Genomic DNA, 22,931 nt, shown 5'->3' with positions numbered 1-22,931 from the left:
ATTCTATATTCTACAAAATGAGTTAGAAAGTATGTCATCAACATCAAAATTAGAAAAAACATAGCTGTCTGAATACGTGTTTGTAAGAGGTTAGTGGGGTGTAGTAGCCTGTCAAGATAATGTTATTAAATATATGGTAAAAACATTCCCAACTACTTATACTGTTGAACTGACTCTATGAAATGATGTTTGTTATCAAATATCTCAATAAACCATCATTGTTAGATACATCTTTCATCGTAATTGCCTGTTTACTGAGCCTTGAATTCTTTTCAGCGAGTATCAAAATGTTGAATTTCATTTATCATGAAGAACTGAGAATATTAATGGATTGTTAACATTACTGTTTGATCTTTATTTCTATTTTGCCGTCGGTTACTGATCACCACTGTCATTTGCAAATATACTGAACATGTACATTTGAAACAATTCAAAAACTAAATTACATTCCAACCATCAAATATAACTACGAAATTATGAATATTAAAATCGCATTACTTTAAAAATATTCTAATTCCTTGTTACCTATGTAGCGTAAAAGTTCCAATTTTATGGTTGATTGCAATAAAATTGTTTCAATCCCCACAGTCATTTTAAAAAAATAAAAAGATTGTGTGGTCACCAAATTGTTTATTATCATGTTACTGGAGTTCTATTTTCTAGATAAATTTAATAGCCATTTGCATAAGCGTAAATATTTGACTGAGAAACTAAAAACTGATAAAACTTTGATATGACTCATTTTCCTATTTTATGAATGAATTTATCTATCTTACATTATGCTCTTAATAAATGGTCTTTTATGTCCATGTCTGATGGGAAGTTTGACTTTTTGAAAAAAAAGCATTGTCAAATTGAAAAACTCTTTTCGAATTACGAATAGCATAACCAAAAAAATCAAAATGTTATCGTCAGGACACTTGAGATTTGTGAATTTCTTTGCAAATGAGTTCGTTTTATCTTCATTTCAAATGTAGTGAATTAGTTATTCATAAATCAAGAAAAAATATGATGGTGGCTATTGTATTTAGTGTTACAAAAGGCAATTCATCAAACTCTTAGAAGGATTACTCTGTAATCAAACATAAAGATATAAACTATTATGTTTATCTACTTTTTGTGGTATTCCTAAATGTGAAATTTTATTTTAGTTACAAGCAAGCTGTCTCCTGAAATTTTATATTACGAACATGCCTCAATATTCATTTTAGTTACATTGAATGTTATCTCATCATCACCCATATTGCTATTAAATGATATTGATTTAGGATTTACCATTTAAACAAAATTAAAATTGATTGTTACAGGGAAATTTTTACATCTAATCAAAATCAAACTTATTTTTCAACTAATCCTATTTCAATCAGTAATTATCCATGTGGATCAAACTTTAATTAGCTACTTTTCAACAGAATATGGAGAATTAATTTTAAAACTGTAAAAATCTAGCAATTAGTAATTATTGATCAGTACGATCATTGACTTTCTATATGCCATTATATTATTTACTTTAATAGTTATACCATGATATTTAGAAAACTGATTAATTTTAGTGATAAAACGAAAATTGTATTGATGAACCATTCAGTATTTGTATCAGAAGGGGTTTAGTGGAAATTATGGTAATTTCAGTAGTTGAGATCGTGAGTCAGTTGAAGTTAGACATCAACACCATTGGATGCCGGCTCAGTGGTCTAGTGGTTAATCTGAGTTCGAATCTAGCGAGGCGGGATCATGGATGCGCACTGCTGAGGAGTCCTACAATAGGGCGAAACGGCCGTCCAGTGCTTCCAGGTTTTCCATGGTGATCTAGCTTCAATTGACTCATGATCTCAACTGTTGACATTCAATATTTGTAAATAAAATACAACATTCACTTAGATATTTGATTTCGATTTGCTAAACATGAAGAATAAATTCAGTAACACAAATGAGGCAACATTTGAATATTTCAAGAGTGAAATCCATGATATTATTTTATTGAAATAGTATCTCATATATATATGCAAATAAACTCACAGACAGGTTTTCCAAAAGGCAAAATCGTCAACATAATAATCGAAAAGAATACAAATTTTTCACGACCAAACAAAAATAAACCGATTAACCAATCATATTTGAGACAATTCTGTTTCAATATTTCCTCATTCCTGGTCATGTGAATGAATAACATCGATATTTATCTATCTATATATATAATAAGCAGATGTGTACAATAAACATTATTTTATTATTATTCAATAAATAAGCACATGAAACTGTTTTCTCTTAATGAAAGTGGATTATCAATTAATTTAAATAATATAGAACTAAGACTCGTAAACAGCAGACTGTTATCCTAATATGTAGTGATGTATTATGTTATTATTTATCATCAAAATTCAAGTAAGTGAAATCGTTTCTCGTATTTGAGTTTTATTACTGATTATATTGAAATATTTAGTTCTATTATTCAATTGGAAAGCCGAAATATCCACACACAAATAATGTATCCTAATCATTTTTACTGGATGTCAAAAGTGTTGTATCTTATGCATTATATCTAATTGATGTGATGTTTGATAGATCACTTTTGTTAAGGCTTTTATTCAATAACTCAACACAAATCTCATATTTTTTCAATTATCTTATCCATCATCGTCACGGTCTTACTCTTGTGATTTGTTGTATGAGTTTATGTGAATAGCTTACTTGAATATCTGGGCTACGTGTTCCTGCCACCTGGGTATTTCAACAAATTATCTGTTTTATTTGTTTTAACACATCATTTTGCCTATTAGTCGCATAATCTATTTAAGTGCATTTGTGAAAAGTTTACGACATTTTGTTGTACAAGTTAAAAAAGAGCCTAATCAGAGAAATCGTGATTACTGGTAATACATATCGAAAAGAATATACATTAATCAGATGTCTATTCCTTAAGTGACCACTCAATATTTATCGTAAGGGTCGATCAAGAAATAAGAAAAGGAAAATCGTTGAAATATTTCGAGCTGAGAATTCTATATTGTACCAGAAATATAATATTGAATAGAGCTTATTATTATTATTTATTTGAATGAGATGTCTAACTGCTTGAATCATGATTCTGATTTAGTCAGTATTGAAAATAACTGAAATGTTACGAAAAAATCACCTACAAATAAGAATTTTAATCCCTTTTTCCATAGTTCACCTCTGTCTAGTTCACTTCATCTTATATTAGTATGCTTCAACACAAACTTGACAACTTTTTATATGATTAGAAATAGACCATGAAAAGTAAACTGAAATTATAGTCTATCAATATTTCATTCTAATTTTCTTTAGCAGAACTAATTAAATATTTTTTTCCAAAAAGATAAATGTGATTAGAATATTGAAAGTAATTACTGTATAAGTTACATATATTGTTGATAAGGCAATGAATTCTTTCGACCAACAGGAATGTGAAACAAATATATATTTTTTCAATTTTTTTTCTCACTAAGGAATATAAACAATTTGAGATTAATATTTTAACATTGATTATGCATAAAATATTTATGTTATGAAAAATATTTTTTTACAATTCATGGTACACAAAAAATGTTTCTCTGAGGTTTATTGTGGCCCGTGGATCTGACTCCAATTAAATCGTAATGAATGATTTTTATTGGAATATATATGTTGCCTATCCTCGTATATAATCATCGACTTAAATCGCGTTAGTCAGTAACAGAATTAAATAAGTCAAATAACGAGAATGGACTTGTGAATACATATACTTTGTATATAAAGCGAATAGGATAGAGAGAAGAGAAACGACGCAAAGTGGAGATGGCTGGTAAGCCGACTCCCATCTAACCAAGCGCTAATCAATATTTATAGTTACACAAATCTAAATTATAGTCATGTGATGAGTAATGGGATAAGAAACGTACGCACACCCACGCGCTCATATAAAGACAGTCAAGATTGATAAGCGAATAATTAACAAGGTCAGAATGTGACTCGAGTAGAATGAATAGAATGGGTTGTCCGAAAGCTAGAATAAGGTATATGGGCTTAACATAATAACCGACACTACAGGTTTTTAAATTTCATTATATTTAATAATATAAAGATAAGTTATAGGGTTATTAGTTGAAGCATTTTACTTTAAATCATTGATCAAACCCTCCTCCTCTTAATTTAGTCACTTGATTTGTGTATGGGCTGTGATACTTCTCGGGTGTCCAGACCGCAGCAGGTGGTTTCCTTAGGGGATCAATCTCCGAGCCTTTGACTTAAAGGTCTAATCTACAGTGTAGTGAAACAACGTGAAAGGATGCAGTCCCATGGTAGCCGATGATCAATAATTGTTTCATACGCCATTTGTTCCCTAAGGATCTTGGGGCCCATGTACACCATTGGTTTGGAATCAGGGTTTTCCAACTCCCCTTGGTGAATTCTCCATATCCACCAGTTCGGTTAAAGCGCCGGATATTCGCTTTCCGTCCTCTCAATTTCGTAACCAACATCAGCGCTGCGGGAAGTCAGTGAGTAGGACTTCCATGACAGAAGCTATATACGCGTGGCCATGTGAGAGCATCTCGAGAGGGAGAGCGGGCCCTCACCACTGTCGGCTGTTTAAAAGTATTTGGGGGCTTAAAGCTGAACATGTTGATTTTCAAGTAGGTTCGACTTCAAAAAATAACAGATAGAATATACTATGCTGAAATTTAGAGGATATTATACTTTTATTATTCACAACAATATATTTATCAGATAACTTCAATTGTGTCGTCGTACTTGAAATGAGTAACTGTTTTAACACTTGGAACGGCGCGTTGGGCTTTTTTCTTATGAATATACCCCTTTATTCTACTTACTAATGTTAAACAATATTCAAATTTCAAGTTTGACTAGATTGTTTTCAGGTTGAAGGAATTATTGAGTTATGTAGGCTATAAGCAGTTAGCATTCTTTGGTAGTGTGAAGTGTTATATTCTCAGTTTATTTAGAGAAGTACACAAACTGTCTTTATTACTTCCTTACTGGATAATTGAAAACATTTTATTATGATAATTGTTCCAGTTTGTCAGCGATACTATCAACGTTTGACTTTTGTTAACTATAACTCTGATCTAATTCACTTGATATTGTTTACCTGAATCTTCTCATTTATGTTTATGATTATAATTTATCAGTCTCTTATTGACATATGTGCATACCGAGCGTAATACCTCAATATTGCCTTAATTTTAAAGCATTATAAGCACAGATGGATAATGACTAGCAGTGGGATCCAGAACGCGAGTTTCGTCCTGTTTGGAACTCGTCAGCTGGATGTACATTTGGTATTGCTACCGACCAGGATAAATCTTCTCATCTAACTGTGACTCATTTAACGATAATATACCGTGAATATACTATTACAAAATCATTTGTAAGTTAAGGATGTTAGAATGTGCTCATGAGTTGAGAAAAATTATTTCCTCTGTGTTCATCTTTCACGATGTTTGCATTTCGTACTTATTTGGTAGTGATACTAACGTAAAGAATATGAATGATCAGACAGCTTAGCACAAATTCACTATCTCATATATTTATGTTAATTTCTTATTATTAAAATGTAAAAGAAAATATAAGGAATAATCTAAATAATAATAGATAATAATTATAAATATATATATATATAGAAACCGGATTAGCCTTCTAATGAAACAATGTTTGTTTTTAAAATACACACATAAGAATCGACAGTATAATATCAAAAGTAATTCATTCAAAGCCATGTTCATTTTAAATTCATTTCATTATCAGGCTTCGATCGAATCCATTTCATAAATAGGTAAATAAATAAAACATCCTGCAAAAAACAATTTATTGAAATCATAATAACTAAATGATATGGGCAAAAATGTGATAGTAACGTTTAGACTATTGACATTTAGAACCCTTATACATTCATAACATACCAAGCATAACCAATGAAAACTAAGGAGGTGAAAAGAACATGTTTCATTGACTTATGTATACATGTAGTTCTAGAAATAAAGCATTATGTTTCCAATTATCATATAGTATGGATGATATTCTGAATTTTTTTCTTTGATTTATTGGGAAAATATTACAACAAAAAGATATATGTTTCTATTTTGTAAAGACAGTTCCCACATTTGAAAATAAAATAATAAATTCTATTTATTATGGTTTTTCAAACATGTGTTCATGATTTAAGTAGGACTGATTTGTTTGTATGAAAGTGTTTATTACCTAAGTTAATTATAATTCCATTCATAGATGACTTAATTTTATTTATAATCAACTACAATTTTTTTGAATATTTAATTTTATAATTTTCTATGACGAGTTCGCTCAAGTCAGACAACCGTTAAAAATCAGAAAGTACTGGACGACTGTTTTGTCCTGCACGTTCAATATGTATATAAAAGGCACAACTGTCAAGTTATTTACACCATCATCTGTACGATGCAACAGAATCATGTAGTTTCCTTAGAATAATAACTAAGAACCCAAAATACAACTAAGAATGCTTGGTAGGCTGACTATATTTTTTTATTTTGACACTGATGGTATGGTGTCTGCTACTGATATCAACAGATATAAGTAGTATGTATCATCAATCAAAAGTGAAATGCCTGGTGGCGGAAGATTAAGAAGATCGAAGAAAATAGAACGAGAACAGAGGGTAATTGGTATGGAGATGAAGGAACGATAAAATCTGAAGCGATTGATATGCATTTTACAAATGGAATATTTATTGTATGGTTCTCAGATTTTCGCCGAGATATTCTGTAATTTTGTGTTGAAACACATTCGATTGTCCCCACTTGTTATCTCGTTTACTACAATATGACAATTACCTAAATAGTATATCAAAATATGCTAACAAAAGTTGTGCGTGAATTACTCATTAGTTATTTTTGCAACAATTAAAATAAAGTGAAAGAAAATAATTATAGTTCCCGTAGTTGTTTGATGTACAATTTTCATTGAAGCGTTTATGGATTTACATTATTCTACCATGTCAGAAAGGTGAATAACAAACTCCATACAGTAATGAGATGGTTATTGTCGATGATAACTAGAAATAAGTACTTTGTTGATTATCCTATGTAAAATGATTTACAATGTGAGAAAAAACATGAAAGAAGATTTATATTTTTCAGCAGTTCATTATCCTTTATATTGTTATATGCATCATATAAACTACTTTTCATTATTTAATATCCAACATACTTTATCAGATCAATGGAAATATTATGAATTATTTTTGATTTTCTTCAAGGAACCAATCCATGAATATTTCATAACTATTTAAGAACATACGACGTTGGGAATATTGATAAGTTTGTCGAACCTGGTGTTAACTCATTAAATCGTGTCTTTTAAATGTTATCGTAGAGTAATTATATCGTACACCATTTTAAAAATAGTGAATTCGACGTTAATATAAGCGACATTTTAACGCACTATTCGTATCTATTGATAAGGCAATAATAAACAATGTAGTTGCAATCAGCCAAATAACTTTGTAAATGTAATTTATTTATTTCATAATTTTTAGTCGGTTCAGTATGACAGTATTCAATAGACTTTTTTGATTTATAAAACGATTTTTGCCAAATTATTAATAAATCAAATAGAGTATTTATCAATTAACTATCGACTGTTGATATATTGTTTTACTCTACCGAAATATGATGATCAAACACTTTAAAACTAGGATCTTAAATGAATCATTTCTGATTACCAGCTTCTACCTTATAAATGTATGAGCTCTTCTAATGAATCTTTCAAGTCAATATGCCACATAGTTGATGATTACTACATCAAGATATGTATACAAGGTCATTATATTGAATTCTGCTACCTGATAGCCTACCTTAAGTGATATTTAAAAGGGTAACCGGAAAGTTATAGGTTGATTATTTAACCTTTCAATATTCGTATTGTATGTCTTTATTCAGTGTACAATATAATATATGGAGAACGTCTAGCTCGGAATAAACAATCTTTTCACAAGCGTCACCTAGTTAAGAAACTGTTTCATTCTGAATTTGTGTATTAGAATAATCACATTGATTGGATCTTTTGCTTCAGAATTATGAAATTACGGAGCATTTTTAACAAACCGCTCTTCTAGTTTGGTCAGGTACATTTGAAGTTTTACTTATATGCAGTTATAGTAGAGGAAGTGTGTTTCCCTTCACAATAAAAACGTCAATATAAATATAGTCCAATGTGTTTATAATTGCTGTTTCATATATATTGAACAACAATTTATTACGATGTAATGTATTCATATCAAGAAGCTAAATGATATTATCTATACTTATTATGTAATAATCAGATATCATTACAATATATTGTAGATAAATACAGTTAAAAAATAATCTCCCTACTCAAAACTACTCAATACATGCTCAATAAATGAATTAAACTAATATATATGTATTTAGAACAACATATATAATTGAACAATATTGTTTTCGATTAGATCCTCATCAGGCTTTACTCTAATATACAGTAACATTTATATGCATATACGAAATTACTAAACCGATCAAGATAGTTTATGAGTCAATGATAACAATGAAGACGATTACGTAATAGGCAAAAAGTACAATTCGATAGTGTGATAATAGGTGCACTAGTTTTGATAAGAATAATAAAGGCTCAAATCTATCTATCTATCTATCTATCTATCTATATCTATATCTATATATATATATATATATATATATATATATATATATATATATATATATATATATATATATATATATATATATATAAAGAGAAAGAACATATTTATGACATCTATAATAAGAATATACTTATAACATAATAATTTTAATAAATCTCATTCACACACCTCAACACACTATTCTTTATCCTCTTTACATTACCTGAAAATGAGTATAATAATACTGATAATAATAATAATAATAATAATAATAATAATAATAATAATGTTTTTAGGGAAATGATTTCATATCACGCATATCATTATTTTAGTTTCAACAATTGGCCTACAGAACACACAAGAACAATTAAACAAACAAAATATACAAATCTTAATTACTTTTAATCATAATGTGAAAAAGAGAAAAAAAAATTAAAGCTAATATTCTTACTATTCAACCGGAAATATAGGTAACAACATATTCTGTTTAGCTGTTAACTATTTCTATGTATATTTTCTTGATTCACATAAAAAGATATGATCTTATTTATACAGATGTTTGTTTTTTCGATCACATTTATATGATGCTTATTAACATATAGTTGGTGTCAAGAAAATGGGACTATATAGTGAGAGTACAGTCAAGTTAATTTCCAAAATCTGTTTGATACTACTGTTTTTTGCAAATTAATTTTTAAAAAAAATTCTTATCTAGATTAATTCTTAGCTAGGAAAAATTGTATAACACATCGGGTATTTTGGGTGGTTGATAGGATAATCGGGACTCAGGTTACTTGCTATTTATTAATTCTCAGCAAAGTGTAACTATAAGCTTCAGGTAACTGATATTGCTTAGATGGTTGAATCCTGTGTCACTAATCAACTTAGCCTAGAATATTACCCTTAGATTATTTGGTCCTATACTTATCTGTATAAGTTATTGTACACGATTTTAATTCACGTAAACTGCCAGAAAAATTGCGACTTCATCAATAGAATCTGTTCAATACCACAAAGTCCAGTCAGACGTCATTGGTGACTACCCAGTAATCAGTCAGTTGTAAACAACATGAATAGATAACCCAACAAAACAATATTATAACAAAGCAAGTATACCATATAGAATTATTAAGCGACAAGTTCTCACCAAAATTATTATTTATTGTTTAATTTTAGATCAAAAGCTGTAAAATAATTGAATATAATGGACTAGTATCATAAGGCCTTTATTACTTGGAAAAAAACATAAGAATATATTTTTGTATACTTTAGTTTTTGTTACATACTAATCTATAGTGGACGGTATTGATAGAAAAATAGTGTGGTGTTATTTTAAACAGCTTCTTCTTTAATATGAAGCCAATGTTCGAAATTGTAATCTTAATGTGACCTGATGTTGTATAGATTTAATAGCTCACATAACAATAAAATTCTTGAAAGGTGCATATCAAAATTTTGAATTCATTCTTGGATTTACTAAACAAATATAAGCACAACTCAATTACAGTCTTTTTGCCAATCAAACGAATGTGTTATAATAGTTCCTTATAAAATTTATCGTTTCTCATACATAATGTTTATTAGGTATTCGGTTGATGCTTATTAAACAATAGATTAGATTGTGGAATAATACAAAAGTTTAACTCGATCACTTCTACATAACGGTAACAATGTAAAACAACAAATATTTTCAGGTACTCAAACACCAATAGAAACATTGTAAAAATTATGTAATCGTTTCAAAGTAGATTTTACAATATGGTTAATGTTCGTTAAAAATGAAAAAAAACACGGTTTTAATTAAATCACTAAGTTTTACATATGACTTGTTTACAAAATATTATTGGTTCTTACAACAACTATTTCATGTTTAATGCTTAGTTATTAATTCATAAGTATTGATTACTTCGGAATTGCATAATCTTATCATCATGTTATATGTTTATGAGATGAGTAGCTTGTTTGTGATACATCAGTGGTGTTAACAATTAGCATTACTAATATTATTTAATTTTTTATTAACCATTTTCAATCGATCTTCAGTGTTTGTAAGAATTTTATAAATAGTCTACTTGTTGTTTTTTAATGATATCGGGAAATAATATTCATTCAAATGACACTTATTTTCAGGTTTTTTTAAAGTTCACACTTAATGTCATCTTTAACTAGAAATTGAATTATTAGTATTACACATCTTGTTACTCAGATAAATAGCCATTCAAATTTACAGAGTTTATATTAAGACCTAAATATACTTTACTGAAAGGTGAAAAATTTTTTAAAATTTTCTTCCCTTTTGTACATTGGTTTTCTTAACAGATAGCATATTTAGAAAATCAAAATATTTGTATTAAATTGAGGGATAATACAAATTATCAGCATAGGGTTGTGGAGTTTAGATTGATATCATGAATGGATCAATGTTAGACCACTACTGAAAAACCTAAAGCAATGGAGGACTGTTTCGTACTAGCATGGGACTTCACCGCAGCGTTCACTCGCGACCCCGTACGTAGGACTGGAATCCAGGGCATTGGGTCTAACGTGCGGACGCCTAACCTCTAAACCACTGAGACGACATCCAACGGTGTTAATTTCTAAGTTTATTCGGCTTGTGATCTTGCACAAACGTTTGATGCAGGCACAATGGTTGAGAGTCTAAGCGTTCGCGCGCGAGATCGACGGTCATGGGTCCGAGTCTCGCATGTGAGATTGTCGATGCGCATTGCTGAGGAGTCCCGTGCTAGGACGGAGAGGACTTCCAATGCTTCCAGGTTTTACATGATGATCTAGCTTAGATTGATGGGTGAATGCAACTTTGAAAATACTACAATCTTCATATGTCCCATACTGATATTTACTTAGTTTACAAGAACGAATAAGTTGATTACAACATTTATACTTGCGTGAAATTCCCGGACATGATTTTATTAGCTACGAATTGTTTTATTGTATGAAATAAAGTATAGCTCCTTCAGCCAAGATAAGCAAAAATGATTTTATACATTGCTTTCAACGAAATTACATGTACTATTATAGTGAACGAGAACTCAGATGGAGAAAACAAATTTATTGTTTAATCCAAAGTTACAGAGCGCTTTCATAAAATATGAAAACCGTACTTTAAAATTTTTTGCATATCTTCTTTTACTTGTTGCTGTCGTCATTACAATCGCTCACTATTTCACTTCCTGTTATTCCCAGTCTTCTTCTGACAAACATTCCACTTTCAATTGATGTTACATACTACTTATATCTGTGAACATATGTAAAATACATCACACTATAAAAAGTAACTATAAAATAATGGATATTTAAATTTACAGACTTAACTTGGAGTTTTCAAAGTTTGTAATGTTTTTATCCATAAAGTATTTTGGAAATGCTATTCAATTTCATAGTTCAATTCACGAGTCAACTGAAGCTAGACTACCATGGAAAACCCGGAATCACTGAACGGTATGGGATTCTTCAGCAGTGCGCATCCACGATCCCGCCTCGCGAGATTCGAACCCAGGACCTATCGGTCTCGCGCTTAATTTCCTATTTATTATTATTGTTCCGTATTTTCTTAATCGCATTCAATAACTCCTAATGTATTGACATTTAAAACTATAAATTCTAAAGTTATCTATATCTTTTATTTTTCTTTTCTGAAGAATTACAAATTGAATTCAATTATAAATCATTTAAGAGAAAATCTCTAGGCATCTTTTGAATTTCAAGTTTCAGTTAACTAGAAGAATTGATAACCAGAAAAACATGTGCAATTTTTTCAATTCATACTTATATTTTATCAGTTTAATTCACTTACCATATTATTTAACACAAACTGATTGGGATATTCGAGCCAATGTTATTTTTCCTCCACCGTCTTCATCATCTCCGACAACTCCAATACCTGTAGTTCCACAAAAATCAACAATATATAATGTAGGTAATGAAATGAAAAATGTAGTAACTGAAAGTAGTAGAACAAACATACTACAATCTGTTGATGAAGTTATTGAAAAACAAGAAACTAGAATAGATTGTTTGGAAGCATTGCACAATTGTGAATTATTTAGTGGAATATGTAAAGTGGATGTAGATATTTTCAAAACATTTTGTGGAGATTGGACTGATGGTAAGTAGTGTATAAAGTTAACTTTTCATGTATATTTTTCCAACATATCTATATTTATCGGCAATAAACGACTTGGTTATTGACTGCTAAGATTATAGTTGAATAAAACTACAGGTATATTGACTATCAAAGGTTTTAGGTTAGTTGTACTAAAAAGGTTTACCTGAAGCACTTTCATTCATTTCGATCTAAAACTGGTCTTATTAAAATGTTACGTTTAATAGTTTGGTGCGTGTAAAACTATAATCAATAGTTTATCACTTAACTCATTACTATTGAATAGTAAAATAGAAAAAAACGTTTTGAATCTTTCAATATTAAATTAGATAACAAATAAGATAAGTCCTTCTAACTGGTGATGAAAATCTAACAAATACAAACGTAATCATCATAAAGTATTCCTAATATATTTTAAAATAAAGTAATACATGTCATAAACTTATAACAGAATTGAGAAAATAGTATTCAATGATTGCACAACGGATGAATATATAAAACGTTCGATACAAAGTTAATAGGAAAATACTAGTCATCACTCATTTTTGTAGTATCTTAACTTAACATGATCATCTATACGGTAGACAGTTGGATGATTAATTATGATAAACCGATAAATGCTGATAAGTCATAAAAATTTTGTAAAATGCCGGTATTTTACTATTGCTGTGTTACGGTTTTGTAATCAGTGCTATCTAGTACGGATTTATTTTCACTGGTAAGTTAATAGATGTAATCAGGTAAGCAAATGACGTCATTCTGAATACTGCATTATTCTTCAGTAGACGTCTATAAGTATTTTATCCGCTTGCAGTATAAAAATACAAGACGTTTTGTGTCAACTGAGACCTCATTATTTCTTTAACGATAAAAGTGGATTCATTGTTGGTAATATGAAAATAATATGCTTTGTCAAAATTTTGAAAAAAAAACTTAAAACAATTTATTTTTTGATGTGGTTTGATCTTATTTTGATAAGTGAAAAGAATATAGAACCATGTTACCTTATGGTATACCATTAGCATTAAATAGATGAAATCTTCCGTCTTTTTAAATCTTTATGATTAAAATGAAAGATGAGAAAAATGAACTATACAAATCAAAAGTTTCTTTTTCATAAACATTACTATGTACAATTTTTTGCATAGCAATTCTTAAAATCTTATGAAACAGCATGAATCATTAGTGTTTTCTATTTAATCCTCAGGAATGTATCATATTTTAGCCGGTTTCTCATACTCGTCATCAAATGCCCTAAATGTTGTCCACGTAATAATAATACATAAAAACGAAAGGTGTCAGTATAATAGAAGTGATATCTAAGTTGTATCATGCTAAGATTTAAATTTAAATTTATTCCACTAAATGGGAGACATCTTTCGTAAATTGATTTATTCGGACTAAAAGTCACCATTCATTTTGAGTTAAAATCTTGGTCCGTAACATTTCAATTATTCTTTTTAGAGCGCAGTTTAATGGGGTGCCAGCGTAAATATTTACGAGAATGTCAATCAGCCCTTAGAACCATGAATCTTGGACGTCCAGGATTAAAGCATTGTATATGTGATAGTCGGTCTAGCCGTTCGATTGATGACTTAACCAAATGTAATCTACTTAGAAAAAATTTAAACAATCATCCATGTTTGGCTGAACCACCAATATTTCTTCGTGAATTACATACATCTGGAAATTTTCGCCATGAATCTAGAAAGGAAAGTGAGTACTTATTTATTGTATATTAACTAAAGACGTTTTATACAAGCGTATTACAAATAAATTTACCATATGATTCTAATATTTCTTCGGGGGTGGGGTAATAAAAAAAACCTTTTATAATGTGATACATCGTTACCTTTAATTCATAATCAGTTTTCAATTTGAATTCGTTACTTGGTTTTTGTTTTATGTAATAAAAATGATTTTTATAAAAATAACCTCATTTAGTATCTTAATTAAATTCAAGAGTATACTTGACAGTATGTTTGTCGTCTACACACCAGATTGGATCAGTAAAATTCAAATCAGTTGTTGAATGAAGTGACTTAATACATTTCTTGTATAATCATTTCTCATATTCTGAAAGTGTTTTCACAATCGGACACCGTTAGACTATGTTCCATTTTATAATTAAATGCTATTTAAAGTGGTAATAAATACTTGGAGGATAAAACATCAACTTTACAGACAACTTACTTACGCCTGTTACTCCCAATAGAGCATAGGCTGCCGACCAGCATTCTCCAACCCACTCTGTCCTGGGCATTCTTTTCTAGTTCCATCCAATTCTTGTTCATTTTTCTCATGTCTGTCTCCATTTCCCGGCGTAATGTGTTCTTTGGTCTTCCTCTTTTCTTTTGGCCTTGAGGATTCCATGTGAGGGCTTGTCTTGTGACGCCCTGAGGTCCCTCCGGGGGCTCCTGCCAGTCCCAAGTCCGGATAAAGGAGGAGGGTTGGACATGGGGTTAGCGACCCCATACATTAGAAAACTAACTCGCTAAAAAAAACGCTAACCAGAAAAAATTATTCGAACCTTTTCAGACAACAAGGAACTTGAATTAGCTGGTAACTCATGAACATTTTTTTCTATACTTTTTAACATAGAACGTTAAACTTTTAACGTGGTATACATTTTGACAAAAAAAGTCGCATAGGCAATGATTAGACAACTTCTACGTTATACTTTAATGCAAAGTTGCGCTTGAAATAATCTAAAACGAAGTAAAAACTGACAATTGTTAAACTATATGACAACAAATTTTATATTATTCGATGAATTCTCTATTTAGTTGTCAGTATTATAAATTGACGAAGGAATTTAACTAATTCGATTTTTTCATCGATTCATAATAGTTATCGTAGTACCTAATGTATAAGTATATAAACTGTTCAGTCGTAATAAATACAAGTATAATTGGTTGGTTGTAGACTCTATGAATAGCCAATTAACGGTAGTTGTATGTAGATGTCGCTAGGCAACATTTTGTCAGAGTATTTTAATCGATTTCTACAAGTAGTAGCAATTCAGTGTATAAATGATTTTTGAGTATTCATAATTTTCCATACATTACTAACAAATAATAGGATGATGGGGACGTTTAGCTTTGAAGTTCTTGAAAACTTAGACTGTCTTGCAAATTAAACTAATGGTTAAATGTGACGTAACTTATCATTAGTACTTACACATGGGTATTTATTTATAGACTGAAGAGTATGAGCATTATATATTCTCTCGAATAATTCATTACATTTTATCATTGATTTACAAATTCTTTTGATTGTTTCAATAGATTTCATATATCCACAAAATATATACTATATTTTAAAGTAAAACTTGATGAATATCTATCTGAAAACAGTGTTATTCACTGATATGGTTTTAAAGATGGGAATTTCGAATACTTCTTTATAAATCTAAACATATTTCATTGTCTGAATTGATTTGTTATAATTACCACTAGCTTGAATATGCCATTAAAAAATTTATTAACCTTTCATCTATTGTCAGTTTATTGATCCCCGGCATAATAATCTTAAGGTCAAACTGTCACAACTTTGAGTATGGTGTTATTTGTTCAAATGTTTTCCCCTAAAATCACTCTGGGTTTGAAGACAAAATGAAAATACAAAAATGACACTCACTTCCTTTTAACGTATGTCATGAGAATGTCTAACTCTTAATAGGTTTTTGATTATCATGAACCAGTTGATGTCAGACCACCGTTGAAACCTGGAAACACTGGACAGCCGTTTCGTTCTATTGTAGGACTCCTTGGCGGTGCGCATCCACGATCCCACTCGTGGGATTGACAGGTTGTTAAATTCTTCTGTTTAGGTGGAGGCAAATCAGTTTGGAATGTCAACAGATTAACACATAAGTTTATAAACGAATGTGATGTTGAAGTTAAGGACCGACTAGTAGATCTAAAGGTTCTACGTCCTGTATAGTGCGTGACGGCAGGCGGTCATTTTGTTCAGAAAAGTACAGTTTACCAATTATAAACGTCATGCTAAACCGATATATTCTTGCTAAATCCTCTGATTCCTAATATTATTTTTTTGTTATTATTTTCATTATGTCGTGCGATCATAGCACAGTTAGAGCCTCCAAGTCACTTGACGAGTGCCTAAACTTCAGGCCAGTGAGCCTACATAAGATGTTTTTTTATGTTTATCTTCAACTCCGAGACAGCGTTGAGGATGTACGAGATTGTAGTGACATATATTACAACGAGATAGTTCCCCAGTGCATCTCGGCTTTTAGTGTTGATATGACACAGGTTTACTCATGAAAACAGAAACATTTATCGATCTCCGCAAAACCTTCTATTTTGATATTCATTATCTACCTTCCAAAGACTAGTTTCAAGGGATGACTGGTATGGTTCAGTCATGTATGATATGAATCATTTAAACACCATAGACAATGCAGCAATGTCATGAATTTCCTGAAGTTCAAATGGAACAATTTTGTAAATGGCTGACGTGCACCGAATGAATAAAAATGACTTCAAGATATTACGTGTCATCTATTGTTTCTTCTTTATTCAGATTCATGAAGGGAACTAACCAATTAAACATAAAGTTGCTATTCCATAAAAAAACATCAAATTTTAAATGCTATGATAACTACATGTATTTCATCAAGTGGGTTGCAAATACACTATATGTTCTATCAGTTTTAATATGATATGTATGTCTCTTAAACGATATTTGGTAATAAAACATCATTTTTATGTAATTGAACATAAATTTCGAAATTCTCACAAACTGGCTAACTGTTTAACTGATTTTGATTACCTTACAGTAAAACCAGAAAGTAAACCTACTCAATCAACAAGCAATATGAATACAAATGTGAAACGTCTGAATACAACATCACTATTGGTCGAACCCTTTGTATCGTCTATACCGATGACTACAGAATCTCCTATCACTATGAATATGCTGTCTAGTGTAGGATCACCTAACAGTGAATTAGTTGATCAGCATTTGAACAAAAATAAACAAAATACAAGTTGTTTAGACTTACTTGAAAATTGCACTAAATTGCCAGCATGTGCCATAGCACTTAATAAATTTCGTGCATTATGTACTGTTAGAACTTGTAATAAGCTGAAGTGAGTTTATTTAAAGTTAATTATGTCTGAATTTCATTTGTATTGTTTCACTTTAGTAGTGGACCACCCAGTCATAATTTTGTTTTGTAGAACATTATCTTACAACAGCAATTGGCTTTCAATTAAATAAAGTACGAAGAAAATATTGTGGTATGCAGATTAAGAAAAGTGTCCTACATCGATGAAGATTAAAATAATTAAGAGAAAATAAATTTGTATAAAAAAGTATAAGGTCTATAAGTGTTCCAAATTATAAATCTAAAATAATAATAGAGTGTCAATTTTCATCTGACCAAAATCAATCTTTACCTCTTCGCAAAAATGGTGTTTGTTAAAATTGTTGGAAAAGGCCTTTGATTCTATTGAGATTTCGTTTACTGATGGCTGATAATCAAATGCAAGATGTAGATTTCATTCTTTTCAAAGAACGGATTTCACTGAACCTACATCAACACTGCCTGTTCGCTCACCAAACCTTCATTTGCGATTAGCGAATGTAGATGTCTTTCTTTTTAAATTCGATCGTGGCCCAAAATATTTAGTGTGAACATTGGCTTCGAGAAGAAAGCTACCTAAAGAGTTCACTAGCATATCACCTACTAGACATGAAGTAAAACGACCATTTAGTGAAGTCATTAAAAGTCATCAGTAAACAGTTCACATTTCTATTAGCGAAATTCGCATAAGCAATTAAAAAGCTTATACATGACCTTCATTCGTGAAAAAAGACAGTAATTAATCTTCAACTGTCTTGATGACATTCTAACCACTTTCTTTTTTCCAACTAATTGGAAGCATAATTTAATTAATTGACCTTTCATGTTCTAGAAGTCTAGAAAGAAAAAATTTCATAATAAAATTATTTTAACATTCTAAACCTTATTACAAAATAAATTCCCTTCTGAAAACTTCCATTTTTAATTTCTTTCACATTAATTTAATCGTTGAGTTCATATGCCAATTAAAACTAGACCACCATGGAAAACCTGGAAACACTGGACTATCATTTCACATTGCACATAATTTACTCATTATTTATTATAAATTCAATTTAGCAAATAATTTACAGATATAAGCTTGTATGTAATTGAAGAGAATGAAATGAAATACAATCCATTTATCATATTTCATAAATATTGTCATTCTTGCTTTGTTTACATTTCTAACTATCAATTTTAATTTGGCAAATTTTTTTATGAGTAAAGATAACAATAAAGTTGAGAGTTTACAAAACACCAACTAATGATAATCAATTTAACTTCTAATGTAATTTTTTTTCAATTTTTACATATAACTAAATACTTCTAGATCACAATGTTTAGAAGCGTCAAAGAAATTTCTTCAACTTAAAACACATATGAATTGTGACTGTAAAAGTGAATTAAACGAAGGCAGGTACCGTAGATGTTTAGATTATAAAGAGGCTGTAATTGATAATAAATGTGTTGGTAAGTTCTCTACATCATGTTGCTCCTATGATATTTATGTGTTTGTTGAATCGTTTCTAAAATTTTTGAATTGTTGACTTGAAAAAGAAAACCAAATTGCGAAAATAATCGATATGAGCTACATACTTTGGTATGCGCTTTAGTATACCTCTTTTACATTTGCTTTGAGTTGAGACTTGCCTTGTGATACATTATAATAATTTCTATTAGGTGTGACCTGTCCATACTCAAGGTCTTTCTCTATTTTCCACTTCTGCTGGAATGTGATTCATTAGGATATCGTTGACAGTATACGACCAATAGATCTAGAGTATTTTGTGTAGACAAGTATTTGTAACTACTGTTATATCCTTAGCTATACAATTATCGCGAAATACGATTGTCAATTTAGATACGCTGACTTATACGCATGCACCAGTACGGCAGCCTAGAGTTCCAACTGGGTTTTTTCCTCCTAACCCTGCTTGTTAAGTTCAGAACGTCAATCTCAATTCCCGCGACACGAATCATGTATTATAAACATACTTGGTTTATATGCATGCAAAATCAGACCACATCACATCATAAACTAGAAAGCAGCATTTGTACAAGATCAAGCCAAAAGCGGCTGTGATTATGGGAAACTGTGACTAATGAATTGAGTATAACTTGAGAATAGTAAATCATATAACAGTAACCAATAAATCATTTAAAAGTCTATAATAAGAGGAATACAAATATATATAGTTTATTAACAGTTATACAATAAGAATATATTAGCCCATAAATAGATCTCAGAAATTACCTATAATTTAATCTTTGATGGGATATAACAAGTACCTGTACATTTCTGGTGATGGTTGCATTAGTTGTCCACATTTCAGCTAAGTACAGCAGAACTGTATTGACGTTTGCATTGAAACTTCTGACATTGATGTTAGCTGACAGTTATTTCAAGTTTCAAATGTACTCCAATCGCAGGAATGCCACTCTTGCTTTGCAAATCTTTTATTTATATCTGCATCAGATCTTCCTTGTTCATCGACGATGCTGCCTAGGTGCGTAGAAGTTTTTACCACTTCCAGAGCTCCTCCGTCAAGTGTTGTTCGGCTGTTCTTCGCACTGTAATTTTGATCATGCTTTCTTCTGTGTGTATGTTGAGGCCAACTGCTGTAGAGGCTGCCGTCACAATGGCTGTCTCCATCTGCACATGTTGCTGAGTATAGTACGGAACAGTCAAGTAGTCTGCGTAGTCTAAATCGTCCAGGTGCATCCATTGTATTCCTCTATTCCCCTCAAATCCTCTCTTAATCCAGCCAACCACCAGAAATAGGAGGAAAGAACAAGCATAGGCAGCCTTGTATGACACCGGTCTTCACTTGGAATGCATCTGTGAGCTGCCCTCCATGTACGACTTTGAATTCTATTTCATCAAAGGAGTTACCTAAGATGATGACGATCATACCAAATAGTGCCAAAGAAGATTCCGTAATGTTTTCCTATGCATGCAGTCAAATGCTTTCTCAATATCAAGGAAGTTGATGCATGGTGACGAGTCCCATTGAAATGATTTTTTGACGAAAATCCGTCGTGTAGAATTTTAGTCAGCACATGATTGATCCTTACGAAAGACAGATGTTGGTCTCGAATTCGGGCATCTACTGAACCGTTTGACAACAGTGTTGAGAACATGGCTGGTACTGATAGTAATGTGATACTTCACACATGCTAAGATCTCCTATTTTCGATATCTTGATGAGATATCCCATTTTCTAGTCTGTTGGTTCATATTCTTCCTTCCAAAGATTCCTGTAGTAATCCTAGAACATTTCTATAAAATCTTGAATAGCTTATTCTATTTGCCAATAAAAGAAAGTTTTTTTTAATTGGCAAGTTGTTTAAATATTTACTACTGAGTGTGTAAGTGTGATCAAGTGTAAAAATGATCTATTCTCAGTACTCACGGGTATTTAGAGTAAAACTCAAATCAAAACACTGTAACATTCGCCTTCAGTAAAGTTGTGTCGTAGATTCTTCAGCTTTTCAGGAATCATCATAAAATTTACCAATAACTGATAAACTTTCATTTCAATGGTTTTCCATGAGTTCTATATTCTATTTACATTTTATTCCAGTCATTTTAGTTACCACTTTTGTTTTTGATCTTTCCTCTACAGAAATTTCATCAAACCAAGAAATAAACTTGGTTAATGGAAACGAATTGGAATATTCTTTTGTAAATATGAATTTGGAAAAAAATTTAGCAACTATTCCAGTTTCACCAGACTATCATACAGCTGTTCAAAATAATTCAACAACTTTAGAAAATGAAACATTATCAGTATTACACCAGTCACACTTTATCAGTTCTAATATTAGTGGTCAAAGATCAAACGAATTAACTGATATAGAAACAATTGTTTCTGAAACATGGGGTAAGTATTGATATCTTTTGATAGCATCTGTGCAAATGCAAGTAATTAGACTGAATAAACAATTTATCAGACATCCTATTTCAACTGAATTAGTCAATGATGTAAATACACAATAATCTTGTGATAAAAATCTATTCATTAGAGCGAGTATGTATATGATGGATAACTGTAAAGCTGACTTCGTGAACTACATTCTTCTGTAGTTCTGCATGAAAAGTTATTAATAGTGCAAAAAGAAATTTTTCTCTATATGTGAATCTTGTTACCAAATATAATATAGATTGGTAGAGAATTACTAGTCAGAATACTTGGAAGCATTTTCTGTCACGGGCTGACATCTTAAAATACTACTGAAAAACAGGAAGCTCTTCCATTTTAACTTGGATCCCTTGAACATTTTATACTAGCCACCCTGATCTTAGGTTATTCTGGACTAACTTTGGAGCCCATATTCTTTGACCACCGGCCCGAATTCAGAGAATGGTATTGTATATGTTCGCTATTTTGTGATAAATTATAAATTGGTATCAAAGTAAAAGAAACCGAATCTTCAGTGTAGCTTGATGCCGAGTCATGACAAAAGTTATCCTCAAATAAGAAATCTCAACTTAAAACACGAAAGTTATGATCAAGATGAATCAATTTAATGTATATTTCACGTTTTTACTGTTTACATTAAGGACTGATCTTAGTTCAACAACCATTACAAATTGAGAAGCACTAGACAGATGTTTCATGCTAGTAAAGCATTATTAACTCACCTAAACTGTAATCTTGCTTTGATGAACCTTTAATTTTATTGGTTGAATCAAATAGAATAAATACATAAATAAAAAAAATGGTAACTGTTAAGGGTAAAGTTAGCTAGGGATTTGTCATTTGACAGACTTCAGTATTATGATTTAAATTAAACCTAAAACTCTGTTAATAATATGATTTCCTTAACGCTATAAAAATATTGACTGTTAAATAAAGCACGAGTAATCGAACATAACAGAATTAAAACAAGGAGAAATGAAGAGAGCTAACAGAAGACTATAGAGAACTATAAAAACGGTGCAAAAAATAAATGCGATTTAGATGATCAATTATATTTGGTTAGTTACAAAACTATATCCTAATTTCGTCTCTATAGAAATATAGTGAATTTATTAATATGATGAAATGAATAGT

At 30.6% G+C, this 22,931-nt stretch overlaps 1 protein-coding gene across 1 annotated transcript in view; it reads left to right on the top strand.

The window, feature by feature from the left end:
- Nucleotides 1-2,234: 2,234 nt before the first annotated feature.
- Nucleotides 2,235-22,931, top strand: part of MS3_00007848 (uncharacterized protein) — a 35,241-nt gene continuing 14,544 nt past the window's right edge. The window contains exons 1-6 of the mRNA XM_051216193.1: nt 2,235-2,385; nt 12,316-12,782; nt 14,244-14,495; nt 17,584-17,896; nt 19,205-19,344; nt 21,501-21,758. Of these exons, the coding sequence (XP_051066760.1) occupies nt 12,419-12,782; nt 14,244-14,495; nt 17,584-17,896; nt 19,205-19,344; nt 21,501-21,758 (1,327 nt within the window). The 5' untranslated portion in view covers nt 2,235-2,385; nt 12,316-12,418. The remainder of the gene's footprint in view (nt 2,386-12,315; nt 12,783-14,243; nt 14,496-17,583; nt 17,897-19,204; nt 19,345-21,500; nt 21,759-22,931) is intronic.

The sequence above is a fragment of the Schistosoma haematobium genome, chromosome 4 (assembly GCF_000699445.3).
Source record: "Schistosoma haematobium chromosome 4, whole genome shotgun sequence".
In the NCBI taxonomy this organism is placed as follows: Eukaryota; Metazoa; Platyhelminthes; class Trematoda; order Strigeidida; family Schistosomatidae; genus Schistosoma; species Schistosoma haematobium.
This window is presented reverse-complemented; position numbering and strand designations above follow the sequence as displayed.